Source organism: Lipotes vexillifer, unplaced genomic scaffold (genome assembly GCF_000442215.2).
Source record: "Lipotes vexillifer unplaced genomic scaffold, Lipotes_vexillifer_v1.1 scaffold1017, whole genome shotgun sequence".
Lineage (NCBI taxonomy): Eukaryota > Metazoa > Chordata > Mammalia > Artiodactyla > Lipotidae > Lipotes > Lipotes vexillifer.
Window position 1 is genome coordinate 1,946,973 of NW_006772141.1, and position 21,395 is coordinate 1,968,367.

Here is a 21,395-nt window from a genome sequence, read left to right on the forward strand (position 1 = left end):
AAAAAAAAAAAAAAAAAAAAAGTAATTCTCCCAAAGCCAGCCAGTCGGCAAGGAGAGGAACCAAGACTCGAACCCGGGCAGTCTGATCTGAAAGTGCCCACCCTTCACCACCGCACCACACCACCCCTACCCTGTGCCAAGGCAGACAATCCTACAAGGGAAACAACTCCCTTTGTACAAAGTTGATCATTGCAGTGAACCTGATCTCCTACAACGCTGAGTGATGCTAAAGAGCATGGATGCTTTGTTTCTACCTACACACAAATATTTCTGCATATGAGCAAACATTAGAAGGAAGAGGGGAAAAAACAGAACAATCTGGAGTGGAGGTAGGACCTGGGGGCTTTCCTTTTAGATCTTTCCTCTAATGGAATTGACAAGCTAACCCTCTGAGTTAATATAATAAATAAAGGACTGCAGAAGGGTGTTAATCCTTATTTGAAAAATCTCTCTGTCCTCAAGTCAAACCTCTTGTGAGTGTGCACATGGGTGGGAAGGGAGAGGGTGCTCCAATTGGACACCGTGTCTGGGTTGGAATGCCCCCACCCTCCCCAGGATGGGCATCATCTGCTGGGCCTCCTAAGAGCCCTGGTTATGTTTGTTCCTCATCTTCTCTACACTGAGAGCCTTGCCTCTGACCTAACACTCCCTGCTCTGTGCTCAGAAAGTGCTCACCACATCCTACCATCAGGCAAGCGAATGGCAAACTTGGAGCCGGTCCACCTCTTATTTACCCGCCAACTCATCGTGTGATGCTGGGGATGTCGGGAGGGGGCGGAAATCTCTCCAGGCCTCAGTTTCCTCATCCAGAAAACAGGTACAAACAACCAATTTGTCTACTATGCTCGGGGAACTGAGATTATCAAAAATCCAGGAAAACCAGAGCCAGTGTGCTTGAGACTTAGCGTGATCCTCCCACTACACAGAGGATGCCCCGAGGCACACATGGCACCCGGACCGGGCCGTGGCTTTGCCAAACACTCCTTACCGAGTAGAGTCTCCAGCGGGCCACCAGCTCGTCCTGGGACCCTGCTTTGGCCGTGGGTTCCAGGTCCTCCTCCGCCAGCCTCTGAAGGCCCTTCCTGAACTCTGCCAGCTCGGCCTCCAGCTGCCTCCTCTGCTTCTCGTAGGCTCCCCTGGACCACAGCAGGCCCCGCAGCCGCCCCTCCTCCCCCTCCCAGAGTGCACGCAGCTTCTCCAGAACATTCCGCATGTCCTCCAGTTCTCTGGTGATCTTCTCTGCACCCAGAGGGGAGGTGCTCTGGATGACGCCCCCGGCCTGCTCCTCCAGCCTCTTCAAAGACTCCTCGCCCCTGGGAAAGTCACTGGCGATGTCCTAAAGCAGGGAGGCGGTGGGAAAGAAACCCGAGGGGAAAAAGAAGACACGTGCTGCATTTTCCAGGACCACTGGGAGCGTCATGCCCAACGGTAATTCCTATTCCCAGGCTACAGCCAAGGCACCTTTCCAAGGGGTGGACTGTCTGCCTTTATAACATTCAGGATGTAATTCCTTTACCGTGTCATTTACAAGCCATGTGACTGAGCGAAGGGGAAAGTCTCTGTTGGGTACTTCTCTGTCTTTAACACTCTCTGACATTTGTTAATCTTGCTTTTTTAACAAGAGACGGAGGCAGCCTCAGGCTTGAAGCCTTCAGCTGGCAAAAGTATGGAGCAAATAGAACCTAACGACGCCATTTGGCCTCATTACATCTATTTGTATGGTTATCCACTAATTATGAATGAGTATTGGTATTCCATTTATGACAGTGATATAAAATTTCTTTATAAATCAGTGTTCATCGCCTTCTAATATTAGAAACAAATTTTTTGTAAACACTTTTGTCTGTTTTATTTAAAATACCTTCAAAATACTTTTTTCACTTTTTTAGTCAAGTGCAACTTACATGGAGTGCAATACACACTGTCCTTGACTTAAAATGGTTCGACTTATGATTTTTTTAACGATGGTATGAGAGCAATATGCATTCAGTAGAAACTGTACTTTGCATTTTGAATTTTGATCTTTTCCCAGACTAGTGATATGCAGCACGATGCTCTCTCGTGATGCTAGGCAGTGGCAGTGAGTGTAAACCAACATAGTTTTCACATTCACTATGGTATTCAATAAATTACATGAGGTATTCAACACTTTATTATAAAACAGGCTTTGCGTTAGATGATTCTAGGCTAATGGAAGATGATTCTGAGCACACTTAAGGTAGGCTGGACTAAGCTATGATGTTTGGTAGGTTAGGTGTATTAAATGCACTTTCGACTTACGATATTTTCAACTTACGATGGGTTTATCGGGACGTAGCCCTACTGTAAGTGGAGAAAATCTATATATAGATCTTAAGCGTTACTGTTCAAAGAGATTTCAGGAATATATATGCCCATGCAGTCCACACTGTTATCAAAATAGAGTGTTTCTAACATCCCAGAAGATTCTAGAACTTCATCTATTTGAAATCATAGAATATGTTATTTTTTGATACTGGCTTTTTTCACTCAGCATAATGCTTTTTAGATTCTTCTGTGCTGTCAGGTATATCAGAACTTCATTCCTTTTTATTGACTAATACGCCTTTGTACATATATTCTGTTCTATGATGTGTTTATCCAATACTCTGTTGATAAAAATCTGAGTTGTTTTCAGTTTAGGGCTGTTATGAATAAGGTTGCTGTGAACATTCTTTTACAGATACCCACACTTTTCAAAAGTTCACTTTAGGGCTTCCCTGGTGGCGCAGTTGTTGGGAGTCCGCCTGCCGATGCAGGGGACACAGGTTCGTGCCCCGGTCCGGGAGGATCCCACATGCCATGGAGCGACTGGGCCCGTGAGCCATGGCCGCTGACCCCGCACGTCCGGAGCCTGTGCTCCGCAACGGGAGAGGCCACAACAGTGTATATCCCTTTGCTTTTACAAAAGACCTACAGTAGTACCTGTTTTCGCTACCTGAAAGAAATCCAAAGAGGATTTTAGCTTTTGCGAGAAAAGGTCATTACTTCTCCGCTTGTTTTCTGTTTGTTTGTCTTTTTAATTTTTTGGCCGTGCTGCGCGGCATGTGGGATCTTAGCTCCCCAACCAGGGATCGAACCCGCCCCGCCTGCAGAGGCAGCACAGAACCTTAACCACTGGACCGCCCGGGAAGTCCCACTTCTCTGCTTCACACCATTTCGGCTCATGAACAGTTTCATAGGAACACTACTTTCAGATAGTGGGGAAACTGCACAAGTCATAGAAGATATTTTGTGGTCACTGTTCATTGGTTTTTTCAAAAGAGAGTCAATTTAAATACAAATATTAAATAAATGGTATAGGTGCTGTAGAGCTGTATCAAAAATTATAAAGTGGTCCTTGAATTATTGAAGATAATCTACCCACTGACTTTACAGAGGGAGTCGGAAGCTCACTCAAGACCACAGCAAGTCAGGAAGCCCAGAGTGGACCCAGCTTCTCCCTGCTGCAGGTTTGATGCTCACACCAGGGCTCCTTACCTTCACATACTGACATGTGAGGTCAGATTAACGCTTTGTCGTCGGGGGCTGTCCTGTGCACTGTAGGATGTTTAGCAGCATCTCTGGCCTCCATCCGCTAGATGCCAGGAGCACCTCCACTCCCAGTTGTGACAACCAAAAATGTCTCCAGACGTGGACAATGTCCCCCATTTGAGCCCAGCTGGTCTAGACCATGCTGCTGTGGCCTTGGCCTTCCAAATGCCCTGCTGGCTCAGAGATTTCCATAAGGCAGCTGAGGCCCCAAGCATGGGATCTACACCACATCCCATGCTTCTCTTGTGGGGTCTGTGTACAGGGATGTTTGTATCTCCTGGGACATCCCAGCCCCATCCTATTAAATAAACTCTAACAGAGACCCACCAGCCATGAGCGCTCCTTCCCCACTCTGGCAGAGACTTGCCGGGGGTTACCTGCAGCGCCGAGAGGCGGTCCTTGGTGCTCAGCTGGCGCCTGCGCCCCATGCAGCCATGCACCCGCTCCACCGCCGCCTTCAGCCACAGCTGGAACTCGTCCACGCTCACCTGGAAATGTTCATGCTCCTGGGCCACCCGCTCCAGCAGGTCCGCCCTGTTCTGTGGGAGGGGAGGAGGGTCACCGGCCGTAAGGGCCCCCAGCCCGGGCCCCCCCGGCCTCCCAGGCCTGAATGCGTGCGCGTGCGAGTGTGGGATGCAACTGACCCTCAGCCCTTTCGCTGGACACAAAGATCCCAGACATCCTTCTCTACCTTAGCAATCAGCCAAGAAATTCTTGGCTTTGGAGACCAAAACATGCCAGCACTGGGCTTGTCAACCACACAGTGGGCTTCTTTTCCTGCCACGTCCTAGGAATGGCACTCAAGACGGCGCCGTGGTAACAACTACATAACACTACCATTTGAGCACTTACCAAGGTGCCGGCGCTGCCCTAAGAACTTTGTGTACAAGATCATCTCACTGAATGCTCCTGACTGCCCCCATAAGGTGGTACCATTATTATCCCAGGCTGATAGATGGGGAAACCAAGGCACGGAAAGTGAAATGACTTGCCCAAGGTCACCTGGCTAGGAAAGCACCAAGATTCCAACCTGGGAGGCAAGGCTGGGCCAACGCACCTCTGCTCCATTGCGACTATGTCCACGGGGTACGAGAGTAAACAGCAGGCTGCCCCCATTTCCCCCTGAGTGTGGTGATTCGCCTGCATGTGTTGGAATTGCCTCTATTTTCAGACAATCCCACTGAAGCTCTAACCACACAGGGGCAAGATGGTGTCCTAAGGGTGGGTGACATTTGGGGAGATAACAGTGTCCTGCTATAAGACCTACTGTGTGCCTAGAGATTCTGATTTTCAAAACACATCCCTGATTACAGCACCATCTCTTTAAACCCCTCCACTGCTCCCCACTGTCCCCAGGCCCAGGTCCAAGCATTGTAGCCTGGTGGTCAAGGGCAGGACCCCACGACGCGGCTCTGCAGACCGGCGTTCAAGACCCTGGGCTTCGGAGCCCACTGCCTGGGGCTTGACCCTGGCCCCCCTCGAGCTTATAATTAACCCATCCGTATGGTGTGGTTGATAACAGTAACTGCCTCATCAGGGTGGTGTGCCATTAAATGAGTCAGGGTTCGCACAACCCCAGAACAGCACCGGGCAGCTAGTAAGAGCTTGAGAACTCTGAGCCACTGTTTATTGTCACCTGTGTCCCTCTGGTCTTGTCACACCCAACCAAGTGAGGGGTGCCCACGTGGCAATGCTAATCTCCAGGCCCCACCTGCTCTGAAGCTTTGCCCACTGCCCCAGGCTGTGGCTCTCCCCCAGCCTTGTCTACCGAACTCTCATCTGGCGGGGACCAAGCGCTCCCTAAGGACACGGGGGTTGATTTCATCTCCCTGGTCCCACTCAGGGCAGGCTCTGAGACTAAGTGCTTCCTGAGTGGCCAGATCTAACTAAGTGTGGGGTATGTGCCGGTGGAGGGATCTCTCCAAGGAGAGCCAAGAAAAAGGAACCAGGGGACCTTCATTTAGTAAGCACCTACTATGTACCTGGAAATAGACCAGCATTTTCGTATTTAATATCTTCACAAGGATCCCAAAACTGTCCCATTATGCAAGTATCCAAGTGGCTGTTGGGAGGTAACATAACTCTTGCAGACAAGATTTAAACGCCAAGTTCAGACTCCAAAATCAATGCTCAGGCCCAGGGGGTGGCAGAATCTCTCTTTCTCGCAGATGGTAGATATTCTGGGCTTTGCCTGCCATGTGGTTTCTGCTGCAACCTCTCAACCACTTGTGTGCTACTTACATTGTAGCACACAAGTTGCAGCCACAGGCGAACACATAAAGAACGGTTGTATTCCAATCAAATGAATCATGGACACTGAAATTTGAATTTCCTATCATTTTCACATGTCATGAAATATTCTGCTTTTAATTTTCCCCCAACCATTGAAAAATATAAAAACTATCTTTGGTTTACAGGTCATAAAAAAGTCAGGAATTGGGCTGGATTGAATCTATGGGCACAGTGGTTTGCTGACCTCAGCTCTCAGCCATGGAGCCAGGCCATGTTCAGGAGGGTCCTGACCTTCTACGAGGCTAAGCCAACCATTCTCAACTGGGAAGGGTAGACGGACACGTGGAATTGAAAAACCTCCCTGGCTATTTGTATGTGCCTTCCCCTCCCGTGGAGAAGCCCCTCACCAAACCTAGAAACACTAATTCATTTAAACCTTTGCAACACCCATGGCAAGTAGGAGAAAATATCCCCATTTCAGAGACGGGGAAACCAAGGCACAAGATCAAGTCCTTCAGTGAAGCGCTGAGAATCGTCTCACTTATGGGAGTGAGGCTCAGAGCTTCAACATGAGAGCTTGACAGATGGGAAACACGGGGCTGCTTGAATTCAGAAAGTGGACCAAGGCCCAGTGACCACCTCCTTCACGTTTCCCCTGCTGCTCCCCGTCCCCGCAGGATTATCTGCATCCACCAGAATCCTCCCCGAGCTTCCTCCATCCACGAGAAGATTCATTTATGAAACAAAGTGAGTCAAGAATACTAAGCAGAGAATAGGGGCTGGGCCCCTGGTTGACACTGATGGTGATAAAGGTTGTAGTGAGGCAAACTCTCCAATAAAAGTGCCGGCTGGCGGCTCTGTGTGTGTGAAGAATGAGGTGCTGGCACTGGGGGAGATCCAGAGTAAATAAAAGCCTCTGTGATGGTGAGCAGGCGCGCTAGGAGAGGAACACGGCCCAGCAGGGCAGGCATCCAGCCGCGCTCTGTGCCAGGCATAACGAGATCACAGAACACAATTCAGCCACGGCCGGGCAGGGCACATCGGAGGAATGTGGGTGACAAATGGGAGAGGGTTCCACCTCCTCTCGTTACACCAAACAATCAAACCATCTGTGTGGGCAGAGTTGTCAGGAATGTCAAAACCCAACCAATTAACAAGGGCGGGAGTGGATTTGTGCCTCTGCAAAGGGCTGCAGGAAGGGCTCTGATCCCTGGCCGAGATGCCAAACAAACACAGCCACAGAGGGAAGCAGGGAGGAGGAGGGTGCTACTATCTGCCTGGCCCTTCAGAAAACAGAATCTTTGGATTAAAAACCATCAGGCTAAGTAAACAAGCAGGTCCCACCTACGGGCAACCAGCCTGCTTTGTTTATTCTTGACTTTCAGTTGCTTTCTGCTGGCTGTGCCATTGCTCATTCCCGGGCTTGGCCACTTTTCCTGATCAAGAATCTCCCTTCAGGGAGTGGTCACGAAGGATACAGTCCAGAGGTGGCCCCCGCTGTGCTTCTGTGGTCCTGTCCCTATCAACACCAGAGGCCTTGCTAATTAACATATTGTAAGTCGAAACTGGATTTTTAGAGGCAAAAGTAGTGGCTTGTTAACCAGCACGAGAAATAATGAAATGGGCTCTCCTCGGTGAAACTTGAGATATTAATACATACAGTGTCTCCTATGGCCTGAGATGCATCCTCCCCAAATTCACACGATGAAGCCCTAACCCTCAATGTGATGGTGTTTGGAGGTGGGGCCTTTGGGAGGTGATCAGGGTTATATGAGGTCATGAGGGTGGGGCCCTCACGATGGGATGAGCGCCCCTATAAGAACAGACACCAGAGAGCTTGCTGACCCTCCCTCTCCAGTGTGTGAAGACACAACAAGAAGGCCACCATCTTCAAGCCAAGAAGAGGCCCCTCACCAGGAACCAAATCTGCTGACACGTAGAGTTCAAACCTCCCAGCCTCCAGAACTGTGAGAAACAAATTCCTGTTTTTTAAGCCACCAAGTCTATGGTATTCTGTTCTGTCCACCCGAGCAGACTAAGATAATATCCCAGGGACCCTCCCCACTCTGAAAATACGCCTGGACCTCTAGGGATCCCTGCATGGCTCTCCTACTCTCACTGGGGTGGGAGGATTTCAGTTGCCTGCCTCAGGGTGGCTTTCTCGTCTGACTTTAGTGCAAGGTGAGACCTTCATCAAATGTACAGAGCAGGTGACCAGGAGGCATCCGGGCCACCAAGAATCTCTGAGGGCTACTGGCCATGCAGTGTCCCTCACCCTGCTTAGGGTGGAGCCAGAGTGTCTTCCTTGCATCTGGGGCTGGAAGGCCCATTATGGGGTATGCCCCGGGAGGCTGACGTTGGGGAAGCTATATCCTATTTTACTAAAGAGGACCCTTGCTAAGGGTGATATAAAAGTTTGCCCCTCTCAGTAGCTTCTGTCTTCCGAAGGTCATGGCATCATCTGGAAGCTATGACTGTTCTCACCAACAAAATGCACATTCACGTGACAGTTCGAGTATAACTTCAGAGGCTCTGTAGGGGCCTGCCCTGGCCTCTCCCCCATATACCGCCTTTCAGTCTTCTACTGCTGGCCCTGGGAGAGACAAGAAACAGCTCCCCATTCACCACCCCTACCCCCAACCCCGTCCCGAGAGCTAACCGGGCTCCCTGTGAGTTAGAACACAGCTCCCAAACCTCTGGCAGCCAGGAGCAGAAAACCAAGGGTCTGTGAGCTTCAGCCAACAGCTCAAAAGGCCAAACTGAACTGCCTTCTCTCATAGGGTCCAGTCACCCTGCACACCCCCCAGTTTCCACACTGAGGTCAAAATTCACCAGCCCGTCTGGCAACTCGGAGGGCTTCTGCCAGGGTGGCAGCTTCCCCCCACCCCTCCATCACAGGCAGAGCCCCCAGGGTCCTGCCCCCAGGATGCTGCCAGCTGGGCTCCGCCTCGGGAAAACCCTTGGAAACAACCTGCTCCCTCATCCAGGGGCTCGAAACCTCCCATGTACCACTGCCTCCACTTTCTGAGCTGGACCCACAGGAGCTCTGGCGGCCCCTGATCTCCCCTGATGGACACAGGTGCAGCGACTCACCCAGGACCCGGGGCAACCACCAAAGGAGGAGCCCACATAGGGAGTCGCCTAGGACTTCTGGTTCTTTCTGATGGGCCAGTGGTATCTGACCCTTAGATTATTATTATTTTTTTAATTAAGGTATAGTTGATTTACAATGTTGTGTTAATTCCTTCTGTATACAGCAGAGTGACTCAGTTATACAGATATGTACATTCTTTTTCGTATTCTTTTCCATTGTGGTTTATCACAAGATACTGAATATAGTTCTCTGTGCTATACTGTAGGACCTTGTTGTTTATCTGTAGATTATTTTTTAAGTCAAAATGAAAAAAAAGAGCCCAGTCACACCTTCTCTACTTACCACATAAGAAGGTTGGGAGGCTCAAATGAGGTCAAAGACATGAAAAGATAGCATTCGCCAATAAGAGTTGTGATTTCTATACATTTTTGGATCCAGTGAGGGGAGGGTTCCCTAGAGGGATGATGAGGATCTCTGAGGTGATCATTTCTTAGAATTGGTGTTCACCGGTGCCCCAGGCATGCCCCTTCCACACACACGCGTGTACACATACACACACACACAAAACCACTTTCCATTTCCTGCACGAGGCGCTCTCTGCTGATTGGCACAAGCACCTGTTTCCTGTAAAGTCACAGCAGCAAGGAGGCCATGGGCCAGGCACCTCCCCTGCCCGAGCCCGTGGGGCAGACCTGGAGAGAGAATTGCTGTTAAGCAGGCTCTAGACACTTGGATGCCGCGAGGGAGGGCCAGCTGGCTACATCTCTGAGAGCCAAGCTCCACCACGCCTGCCTGTCCTCTGAGCCTCCCAGCTGCAGGGGCGGGGTTCTCATTCATTCAATGAAGGGCTCCTAGCACCTGATACGTGGCAGACACCATTGCTGTGGCTATTTCTTCTCACTGCTACTGAGAGCACAAGTCATCCTTTATTCTGGGAAAATGCTTGCCAACTTCAAAGAGCTCACATGCAAACTCATTCAGTCCTACAACCTGGCTCCAGGTAGGGTGAGCACCCCAAGGCCACACAGCTGGGAAGCAGCAGAGCCTGGCTGGAACCCAGGTCCCTTTCCAAGCATTCTGGGGCCAGCGTCCTATTCCTACTCAAGGTTTCTCAGATCTCTGCTTATTATAGAACCACTTCCCATAACTTGAAGGACCCCAGGAGACTTCCACCTCCAGCAACATGGGAGAGCTGAATACCCTTCCACCATAGCCAGCCAGAAATGCTGGATAAAATGTAACAAGCATCATTTAAATGCAGAACCACGCACACACCGCACACACCAAGGTAAGAGATATCCCGTGGACCAGATGCAAAGATGCTATGGAAACCAGGATGCTAAACCCACATGTGTGCTTGACGTCTCCTTGGGTTTAATGCTCAGGTTGGAGGAGGAGGTAAGACTCTGGGCCCAGGGGGGCAGAGACCATGGCAACAAGGCAGAATACTCAGGGGACTCCCCCTCTGTCAAAGGGTGAACCAGAGAAAAAACCTTCCCACCAGCGCAATACAAGACAGAAGCGTATGTATTTCAGCCTGGGCTCTGGCTGAAAAGACAAATGAAAAGATAGTCACCTTTCAGAGTATGGAGCCAGGAGCCTCTTGCCTCATTTTGGTTTAGGGTTCAAGTGCAGAGAACCCACTTGATTTAGGAACCCCCAAAACATTTCAGTGACACTCAATAGGAACCCTGAAGGTAAATTCCCATGGTAGCCTGGCTGAAGAAAACACAAGCTCTCTGAGGGCCAGGCCCAACCACGGGCTTCTGCAGATAAGGCCCCAAATAGGATGAGCTCACAGCTCAGAATTACGAAGTCTCCAAGGAAATGATCCACCATGTCAGGAGACCCAACAGATGGCAGCATCAGGCCAGGAACTTCAGCTACTTGAGCAGCCTGACGATTATAAAATGTGTATGATTAAAATGACTACAGATAGAATCCGTACCTGAGAGGAGTGCCACGTTTAAGAGAAAAAGGACAATGAAAAAAAGAGGGGCTTCCCTGGTGGCGCAGTAGTTAAGAATCCTTCTGCCAACGCAGGGGACACGGGTTCGAGCCCTGGTCCGGGAAGATCCCACGTGCCACAGAGCAACTAAGCCTGTGCACCACAACTACTGAGCCTGCGCTCTAGAGCCCGTGAGCCACAGCTACTGAGCCCTCATGCTGCAACTACTGAAGCCTGCGCGTCTAGAGCCCATGCTCCGCAGCAAGAGAAGCCACCGCGATGAGAAGCCCACACACCGTAACAAAGAGTAGCCCTCACTCACCGCAACTAGAGAAAGCCTGCGTGTAGCAACGAAGACCCCATGCACCAAAAAATAAATAAATAAAATAAGTAAATTTTTTAAAAAAAGAAGAAAAAATGAATGATGGATATAATACAAAACCAAAGAGAATTTCCTGAAACAAAATTGAACTTAATAACTCAATGGACTGTTTAAACCAAGGCAAGAATGAGGTGAGAGATGGGGACAAAGAATGGGCAGAGGAATTGGGGGAAGGACAAAAGAAAGCAGAAGAAGAAAGCAAAGGAGAAGGACTAAAGGGCAGGAGGAGGGAGGGAGGGAGAGGGGAGGGGAGCTGGGTGGAAGTGAACCTCAAAGTCCATCAGTCAGTCAGTCAACATACACTTACTAAGTACCCACATGTGTGTATTAAGCATGAGCAACGCTGGCCATACAGATAGTAGATAATGTGTCAATGGGTGGATGGATGGTGGAGGGGTGGGTGGATGGGTAGGTGGAAGATTGACAGGTAGGTAGTTACATAATGCTTGGGTGAGTGGATAAGAGATGGGTGACAAGTAGATAGCGAGTACGTAAGTGGGTGAAGGGGTAAACGGTGGGTAGCAGATAGTGGAGAGATGGGTGAGTACATGGGTATGTGAAGAGTACATAGGTGGGCTGATGAGTAGGTGAATGAATAGATGGGTGGGTGATTAAGTGGTTGGAGAGAGGAATAGGGGATCTAGTTAGGTTAGTGGAGAGGTAGATGGATGAGTGGGTAGACAGATGGATAGGAGGGTGGGGAGATGGATGGATGGATGGGTAGGTAAGTGGATGGAGTGGTGAGTGGGTAGATAGTAAATAAAGGATTTGGTGGCGGATGGAGTGGTGAGTGGGTAGATAGTAAATAGGGGATTTGGTGGTGGATGGAGTGGTGAGTGGGTAGATAGTAAATAAGGGATTTGGTGGTGGATGGAGTGGTGAGTGGGTAGATAGTAAATAAGGGATTTGGTGGTGGATGGAGTGGTGAGTGGGTAGATAGTAAATAAGGGATTTGGTGGTGGATGGAGTGGTGAGTGGGTAGATAGTAAATAGGGGATTTGGTGGTGGATGGAGTGGTGAGTGGGTAGATAGTAAATAAGGGATTTGGTGGTGGATGGAGTGGTGAGTGGGTAGATAGTAAATAAGGGATTTGGTAGTTAGTTTAGAGGGGAGATAGATGGGTGAGTGGGTAGACAGTTGGATAGGAGGGTGGGGAGATGGGTGGATGGTGGTGGGTGAGTGGTGTCGGGTGGGTGGATAGTAGATGGTGGGTAGATGGATGGATGGATGGATGGATGGTGAGGGAGCAAACGAGTGGCTGGACGGGTAGATGGGAGCAGATGATGGATGGAGGGGTGAAGACAGCCCTCACCCACCTGGGCTTTGGTCTTCACCGCGTCGTACTCGGCCTTCATCTTCTGCGCGTCTTCGTCCACGCTGGGGTCCCCGATCCTGCTGAACAGGGAGGCCGCCTCCTCCAGCAGCCGGTCCAGGAGCACGGCCTGATTGTCCACGTTCTGAAGCAGCACCTGGGCGTGGCTCAGCTGCCAGCGCTTCTCCTTCAGGCCCAGCTGCAGCTCCACAGGGGGCTCGAGCACCACCGTCATCTTCTGGAACCAGCGGTAGAACTCATCCCGGGCCAGCAGGTACTCGCTCCAGTGCAGCCACACCCACTCAATACGGCTGCAGGCAGAGGCCACGGCCATGAGCATCCCCCCACCAGGCTCATGGGCGGGGAGGCCGTGCCGCTGCCCCCTCCCCGGTACTGGGGGGCTGCGGGAGGGGGCACGAGGACACCCTCTCGGGCCTCACCCCAGTCCTGATAGACAAGACCCTCCCATCTGGGAAACAAGCTCCATGGGGCTAATGATCAGGGTGGCTCAGATTCCAGACCTGCTCTAAGAACCCCCAGGCTGCTGATGCCTTCAGTCACCAGGACCCCAAATTCTAGCCGCAAACTCCTATTAGTGATGCACGACGATGCCCCCAGTTGTTTCTCTCTGGTGTTGGGACTCCACACACAGTCACCCTGGCTCTTACCACATGGGTGCCCACTAGCAGTCACGAGAAGACTGCCACGGGAGTGTGTCTCTTAATTTGCAGAGTACAATAGGATCTGTGGGCTCGTCACCGCTCAGCGGGGACAGAGGGCTGGGGCCTGTGCATGGGTCCCAGGCGTGCCATGAACTCGCTGCATTACCCTGCCTCTGCACGCGCCTCAGTTTCCCCGCCTGTAACATGGAGATGGTCCTACTGGTCCAGCCAACATCAAGTTACTTCGTTTGGAATTCCAAGTGAAAGAGTTTGAAAAGCAGAAAACACTGTGTAAAGTCCCCCCGGTCCACTCAACACTCTGGTTTATAAAGACGGAGAAGATGCTGGCAGCTCCTGCCCACTGAGGACCTCCTGTGTGCCAAGCGCTGTGCCTGGCTCTTGACACTTGCTATCCCCCCGCCATCCTCCTAAAAACCTTCAAGAAACACTTGACTATACCCATTGTCCAGATGAGGCTCCTGAGGCTCAGAGGTCAAGTAACTTTCCCAAGGCCACACAGCAAGTAACCAGCAGAGCAAGAGGCGATCCCAGGTCAGGCAAAGCCCCCACCCCTGACCTGGCTCCCTGGTACAAGCAGAGAATCTGGGCTAAAGCGCTAGTAAGGCAACAGGCCTTCTTACCCCCCAGGGCCATTTGGCCATTCTGCTGGAGGATTCACATATGGCAAGTCTACCAAGAATTAGTTGTTGGCAAAACACGATGGGCTCCCACTGTCTATTATCCTCATTAAGCTTGATTATAATTAGAAAGAGGCAGGCAGGGTTGACTGACATCCCAAGAGAGCATCCTGTTCCCACTAATCCCAGAACTGAAGAAATGTCCCTTGGGCAGCGGCCCCAGGCCAGCGTGGTGGTGGGCATGGAGGGTCGGCAGCAGCTGCAGACAAAGGCCTGGAAAGGTACCCAGCCACCCTACCTGTGACAGTGGGTCATGTAGGTGACCGTCTCCTCCCACTGGGCTTTGACGTCCTTCAGCTGGGTCAGGATCTCAGGCTTCTGGTCCTCATGGCAGCATGCCAGGAGGGCTTCGGCCGCCCGCAGCACCATGTCCACCTTCACGCGGCCCTCTGGCTCTAGCTGGCATATTTTCTGTTGTGGACACAAAGCCAGTTCCCAGGAGTTAGACAACACGTCAACAGGCAGAGCCTTGGGAAGACAGTGGCAAGACATGGAAAGAGGCAGGACTTTGAGACCAGAGGAGCTGGGGTTCGAATCACAGCCCCTGCCCCTTCTCCTGTGACCTTGGGCAGGCTGCTAAGGGCTGTGGGGTGGGAGCGAGCGGCGATGGAGATTAATCAGCACAGAACCTCCCAGAGCTGTCTGATGATAGGAATGCCCTCCCTTCCCCGATGGGCCTGTTTCCAGCTGCGTGAACCCAGAAAAGTTTCAGTACTTCCCTGGCCTTGGTTTTCTTGTCTGTAAAATGGGTGTATAGTAGTACTCAGCTCTCAGATTTTTTTTTTTCCCAGAATTAACTGAGAAAATGCATGTAAAGTGCATGTCCCAGGCCATGAGAATCTGCCTCTCAGGCCCACTGCAGGGAGTGGGCTTGGCCCAGGTCCCCAGCCGAGGCTCAGAATTATCTCTGAGTTTGCAGTTGGCACCAAGGCCTCGCTTCCTCAGCTGTTCCCACCAGTGACCAAACAGGAACATGAAGGCAGGCCCGTCACTACAGGACACTGGGCTCCTCTGATGGGTGACTGATTCGGGATGCCCCATGGCCTTGCCAAATTCCCTGAGAACCACTCAGCAGCCCAAGATTCTCCCTGCTCTCCCAGACTCAGGGTCGGACCTGCATTGGACTGACCGTGTTCCTCCCAGCCACCCCGGGTTCCCGTCCCATTTTCTCTCACAGATGGTTCCCTATTAAACGTCTTGCATATTTAGCCTCACCTTGGCCTTGGATTCTTGGAGGACCAAGGCTGATACACAACGCCTGGCAAATAGTACGTTATCTGGTAACATTAGCTGTTGTCATTATTCACTGTTATTATTCTAGTTCTTTGGCAACTAAAGCTTGGTCTCTGCAGTCAAAATAAGATTAGACTCCAATTCCAGGGCTAGTCTCCACTACCTGTGTGACCTTTGTCATGGTACTTAAACTTTCCAGGCCTATGAAATGGGGGAAGATAATGGTTAATGCCACCCAAGGTTATAATGACATTGCGAGATACACTAGCACGTGGCCTGGCCCACTGCATCTTCCATCACTCCAAAATTGTTCACCGTTACCACTATCTTTTGCTTACCTTCTGTTTATATTTACTGACAGCACAGCATTTGCCTAAAGCTCCAGCTGTTCCCCAGCCTGTCTCCCTAAGGCTGGCAGTCAGTTTTCTTAGACTGATGTCCCAGTGGGCTGGCCGTCTGAGCCTTCGCTGTGGGTGGGGTCGGGGAGGGGCTCCTGCCGTGTCCAGGGCTGCCCCACTGACAGCTCTGTGGTCCCAGGCAGGTCACTCAGTCACTCAGAGATGGTGATAACAATCTCTGCTTTGTCTACCTCATAGGGTTATAACATTACTTTTCAAAAACACTATTAATTAGAACACTGATATGTTAGCGTACTTTATAAACCACTGAGCGGTTACGCAGACCCTCCCCCAACACGTGCAAATGGGCAATGGTCCCAGTCCTCTTTTGTTACCTCGTATGACAGTGGTTAACGATGATGATGACATCGATGATAGTATAGAGCAGCAGTCCCCAAGCTTTTGGGCACCAGGGACCGGTTTCGTGGAAGACAGTTTTTCCACGGGTGGTGGCCGGGTGGGAGATGCTTCAGGTCATCATGCGGGCGACGGGGAGAAGCAGATGAAGCTTCACTCGTTCGCCTGCTGTTCAGCCAGTTTCCTAACAGGCCACAGATGGGTACCGGTCCCCGGCCCAGGGCTTGGGGACCCCTGGTATAGAGGGACTTCCCTGCCTACGTGTGTTATCAAAGAGTGAGATTAAAGAACCTCCTTACAAGGGCTGTCTCTGTGCTCTGAGTGGGGTGTAGAGCTGGTAGCGTGAAGAGCAGGGAGGCTCCCCCAGAGAGGAAAAGAGCTTTGGTTTGGGGCTCAGGGCTGGGCCCAGCAGCAGGATCTGCCGGACCCTAACAGGTAACGGGGACAGCAGGAGCCCAGCAGGGACCCCAGGTCCCGCTCAGCAGTGGGCAGCAAAGTGGCGGACAAAGGCACCACAGTGACGAGTGTGGACCAAAGACCCAGGGCCACCGTGGAATGTTCTGGGCTGAGTAAGATTACCCACCCCCTGAACAGAACATTTCGCACCTCTCAGAAGAAGGGGTCCCCCAGCATGGCTGAGGATGAATTTCTTGCCATCCAGTGAGATTTAATTTGATTAGAAATAATAACAATAGGGCTTCCCTGGTGGCGCAGTGGTTGAGAGTCCACCTGCCGATGCGGGGGACGCAGGTTCGTGCCCGGTCCGGGAAGATCCCACATGGCGCGGAGCGGCTGGGCTCGTGAGCCATGGCCGCTGAGCCTGCGCATCCGGAGCCGGTGCTCCGCAGCGGGAGAGGCCATGACAGTGAGAGGCCCGCGTACCACAAAAAAAAAGAAAAAGAAATAATAATTCAGGATCTGATGTCTCTGACACCCAGAGTTGTGGAGTAGACCCCATGCCCAATCCCCAAGCTGGCAAGATAGGCACCAGGGTGATTCCAATTTTACCAGTGGGGGCACTGGGGACCCACAGAAACCTTAGCTTTGCAGAACAATTCTCTGCAGCAGTTAGTGAGGCCTCCTCTATAGGGGCTGCCCAATTTAACCTCAGTCGGAATCCAGCTCCGTGAATGAAGGGAGACAGCAGCTTGGGGAAGAAACTAAATTCAGTCTCTCTCTGCCACACTCACAAGGAACCAGCCAGGCCTGGAAAGTCCCTGTGAGGACAAGGGCCCCTTCCCAAAGTCCAGGGTCCTGATGGTGTGACCTGCTCTAGGCCTCTGGACATTTGCCCTCCTGATTCCTGGCCAGGGAGGCGCAGGCTGGACCAGGGGAACATGGGAGATGGGGGGACCCACCACTCTTTGCAGGGGAGTGAGCCTGTTGCTTCCCTGCAAAGAGAGAAGAGCTGGCCAGTCCCAAAGGCCGGCAGAACACGAGCCCCACCTGGCCTGAGGCAGAAACCCCTGCCCCCAAACCGAAACACCGACCAGAGGCATGTCTGCTGTGGGACCAGAGGCTAGGGCTGAGCTGGCAAAGCCAACTTTCGAGAAGCAGATTCCACCCTCCTCCTCTGCCCCGAGGATTCCGGCCTGGCGCGTGGTTCTTCTGCAGCCCTGCCCCAGCAAGGACGCAGTCCAGGAGTGCTTGGCAAGGGACACGAGCCAGCTGGGAAGCGGGTCATTGAACGGTGGCCACAAAGCAATTCTGATTCGAGGGAGCCAGTGAGGGCAAAAGGCAGGCGGGGTTTGGGTAGAGGGAAAACCTCGGCAGGTCAGGAGGGCTGGAGGAATGTGGCGAGTCAGGGCCTTCCCTCAAGGCGGTCACGGCCAGACGGGTGCTGTCCTGGGTAATGTGCTGAGTACTATGCTGGGTACCGAGCTGAGTACTGTGTTGGGTACTGAGCTGACTACTGTGCTGAGTACTATGCTGAGTACTGTGCTGGGTACTAGAATCCAGGAGGAAAACAAACATGGCCCGATGCTTGCAGGCTGTAAGGGGGTCTGCAGACAAGAGCACAGATGACTGTAAAAGAGCCGTGAGAGACCCCAAACTTGGAGCTCTGAGGAGGGATGTGGGCAAACCAAGAAGGCCTTATGAGGAGGTGGCAGCGGCACCAGGCCTCAGTGCTGAGCAGACATTTGAGCCAGCAAAGCTAGGAAAACACGGCGTGTTCAGGGTATCTGGCTTTTGGAAGCCAAGTCCTAGGAAATGTGGCATGTCTCTGACCATAAAGAGGCTTGGAAACCAGTAAGGAAACAGCCTGGCCTAGACCCCAAGTGCAGGGCCAAGGAAGGCAAAGCGACAAGATGCTGTGACCTGGGAGACCAGCCGCTGCGGGCACCGGCGTGGGCTGAGAGAGTCCACAGGCTGGTGTACCTGCCTCGAAACCACGAGCAACCATCTTCTCCACTGGCTCTGCCAGCGCGCCCTGCACTTTGCCAAGTGCACCAGTAAGTCACTGGCCTCAATCCTCCCACCCTCCTGCAAGGTGGCAACTAGCACTTTCCCCAGGAGCAAAGGCGAGGCTCAGAAGGCACTGGAAATTCTCCCCAGGTGCCACAGCCGGAGCGGGGATTCGAACCCAGGCCTGCAGGCCCCAGACCCCAGCTCTCCCCCTCCCCCAGGCTCCTCCCTCCCCTCCCCCTGGACCCCCATCCTGGCTAACTCCTCATTCAAGCCTCAGCAGTGACGTCACTTGTCCCCAGAGGCCTTCTCTCAGTGACCGGTCCCTGCCGGGGGGTCTTCCTGCACTTTACAGCTGGGAAGATGAGGTGGTAGGAGGGCATGGGACCCGCTCCTGGCCACACAGCTACTAAGCTTCAGAGTTGGATCAGAACTCATATCCTGGTCACTCTAGCCAACAGGCGCTTGGGACATGCGTCACTGAGCTGGTGGAGGGATCGCATGGGAGACCCCAGCCCCAGGGGAGGTCCCATGGGCCAGCAGGTAGAGAAGGCTCTAGCTGCTCCCTTTCACCAGAGGACAAGGGTGAGATGTCTTCTTATCGCAAAACTGGTTTTGAAACATTGAAGCACACAGAAAACAAGCGGGTCTGAGCCCCGAAGGAGAGCACGGTGGGGCACCCAGGACACGGCTCCCTTGACCTAGGCTCCAGGCCAAATCCCTGAGGGCTCACCTGATGGAAGTGCTCCCTCGGCTTCCAGAACCCGGTCACCTTGGCCTTGCCAACATCTCTTCCTAAGGGCCGCCCTTGCCTTCGCCTAACGAAGCCAGACCCACCGCCAGGGGGTAATGAGCTGCCAGCAAATGGTGCAAGGTCCAAAGGGATTAGCACGCTAAGACAGCAAGTGCTGTGCAGGGCTGCCAGGAGCTGGGGCTGGGGCTGGGGGAAGTGGTTAGGAAAGACACGTGGACGAGGGGACGTTTCATTTCACATGCACACCCACACCCGAACGAAAGGGTGTTCCAACTAGAGGCAACAGCACACCCAAAGGTTTGGTGATAGGAAATCTAGGAGGTTTTCTGCCAGCGGGAGAGGATGTGTGCCTGGGAGGTCGGCTGGAGGGGGAAGCTGAGGCTGGAAAAGAGGGCTGTAGAAGACAGGTAGTGGAGGACGTTTGATGCCAGGTGAAGCTGGGTTTTCTCTCACAGGCAATGGGGAGCCATAGAAGGTTTTAGAGAAGAATAATTTCATGAGACCCATGTTAGGGATGTACCGCGTACGTACTTGTGTGGCTGCAGGATTATGTGCGTGCCTGTCCCCGTGATGGCCGTGAACCCGAGCGTAGGGTGTGCCTCACCCCTTCCACCACCCCAGGTGTGGGGTCAGCTCTATTTCTAGCCTGTTGGGGGGTCAGTTTGTGCAGGAAGAGGTAAGCCTTCCCTTAAATAAAGCAACCATTGTTAGGTGATAAATTAGAATTGTGGAATATCCCAATGGATATGACCTGAGAGACGTTAAGTCAACTAACTGCTTTACTTATAGATGGGAAAATGAGGCCCAGAGAGGGACAGGAATGTGGCTGAGGTCACACAGCACTTTAGATCAGTGTGGAGACTACAACCCAGGTCTCTGACTCTTAGTCTAGAGTTCTTCCCCCTGGCCCCTGGCCCGGAGCAGATGACCTCAGGTGGGGGGCACCACAGTGCTGGGCCAGGCACTGGGCATTGGCACTTTTGGTCAGGGTAGCACTGAGCCTCTGCCTTGTGCCAGGTCAGGGTACAGCTGGACTCTAGCCCTGTAAGAGCCAAGGGAGGGGCCTCAGCTGCAGAGAAGCAGAGAAGGGGCAGGAAGCAGGGCCTGGGCCACCTGGGGGTGGGGACCATCCGGCTGCACGGCGCCCCCTTCCCGGATGGGAGAGTCAGGCCCTTACGATGAAAGTGTGATCCTAGGACCCCCAGCAAAGGTGTCACCGAGAGCACGTCAGAAATGTCACATCTCGGGTCCACCCCCAGCTCCTGGATCAGAATCTGCACTTAAACCCCAGGAGATTCAAAGACATCAGATTTTGAGAAACACCCGTCTAGTCTGCTCTGCCATGCAACAGCTGGGAAACCTGAGGCCTGAGAGGGAGGGACTGGGCCAAGGCCACAGGTTTATCAAGGCCATGGTCTCTGCATACCTCGGTCTCCCGCAGCCTGGCCTCCAGGGCTGCACGGGGCCCCTGGGTGTTGTCATTGATCTGCAGCCGCTCCTGCACAGCCTTCATCCACTCCTGGGCGTCCCCCATGCTCCTGGCGAAGCCCTCCTGCGGCTGCTGAGTCATGGCACCTGCAGGGGCTGAAGACAGGACCACACGAGGTCAGGCGCACAGGTGAGGAGGGCAGGGGGAAGACGAGCTGTGGAGAGGCCCCAGCCAGCTGATGGCGGCGAGGGTCGGGGAGCCTGACCCTGGGAATGGGGCTTACACTCCACCCCCAGCACCCTCCTGATGCTCCAGCTTCGGTGCCAACAGCCAGAGGCGATCGTGTTTGTCAGAGAGCCAAAGGACTGCAAATGGGCCGAGAAGGAAAACAGGTCTTGCCTCTCCGGGGGCTGGGCAGGGAGAGCGGGGCCAGGGTGCCCAGTTGGCAAAGACTCCCTTTGTCTCAGATTCCCTGCTCCCCTGTGACACTAGCTTGGCACTCAGGGCCAACTCTCTCCTGTCTTTTTGGTTGGAAACCCCTCCAAAAGTGGATCCTAAAACACACACAGGCTGAGATGTCTGTGACAGACACTGAATCTTGATCTGAATGGATCAAAAAGCCTCAACCTAAGAAACACAGTTTTGGGGCACTGGCCAGGCTGACGCCAGCCCCTGAATCTCACCTGAAATTAGTATCTCAGGTTGGGGATGGCCCGGTGAGCCAGGTGTCTTGTGGCTACATCTCCAGCAAACCTGGGTCCCTGGCAGATGCTGCTAAGTGTTTCCACTGAGCTACGCACCACCTACCTCTTGGCAGCCACTGACAATCAATTGACCTAGCGTCTGAGCTGAGACCCACTGCCTTCGGGGATGCCCACCTCCTGGCATAGGTCTCCCAGCTAAACCAACCCCTTTGCTATCCTGTCCCCTCCTCTTTC

The 21,395-nt window shown here is 52.7% G+C and overlaps 1 protein-coding gene across 1 annotated transcript in view; it reads right to left on the reverse strand.

The window, feature by feature from the left end:
• Positions 1-20,598, reverse strand: part of SYNE3 (spectrin repeat containing nuclear envelope family member 3) — a 49,321-nt gene extending 28,723 nt beyond the window's left edge. The window contains exons 1-5 of the mRNA XM_007447323.1: positions 20,455-20,598; positions 14,119-14,291; positions 12,525-12,831; positions 3,930-4,091; positions 989-1,336 (exon numbers count right to left, since the gene is read on the reverse strand). Of these exons, the coding sequence (XP_007447385.1) occupies positions 989-1,336; positions 3,930-4,091; positions 12,525-12,831; positions 14,119-14,291; positions 20,455-20,598 (1,134 nt within the window). The remainder of the gene's footprint in view (positions 1-988; positions 1,337-3,929; positions 4,092-12,524; positions 12,832-14,118; positions 14,292-20,454) is intronic.
• Between the last annotated feature and the right edge of the window lie 797 nt (positions 20,599-21,395).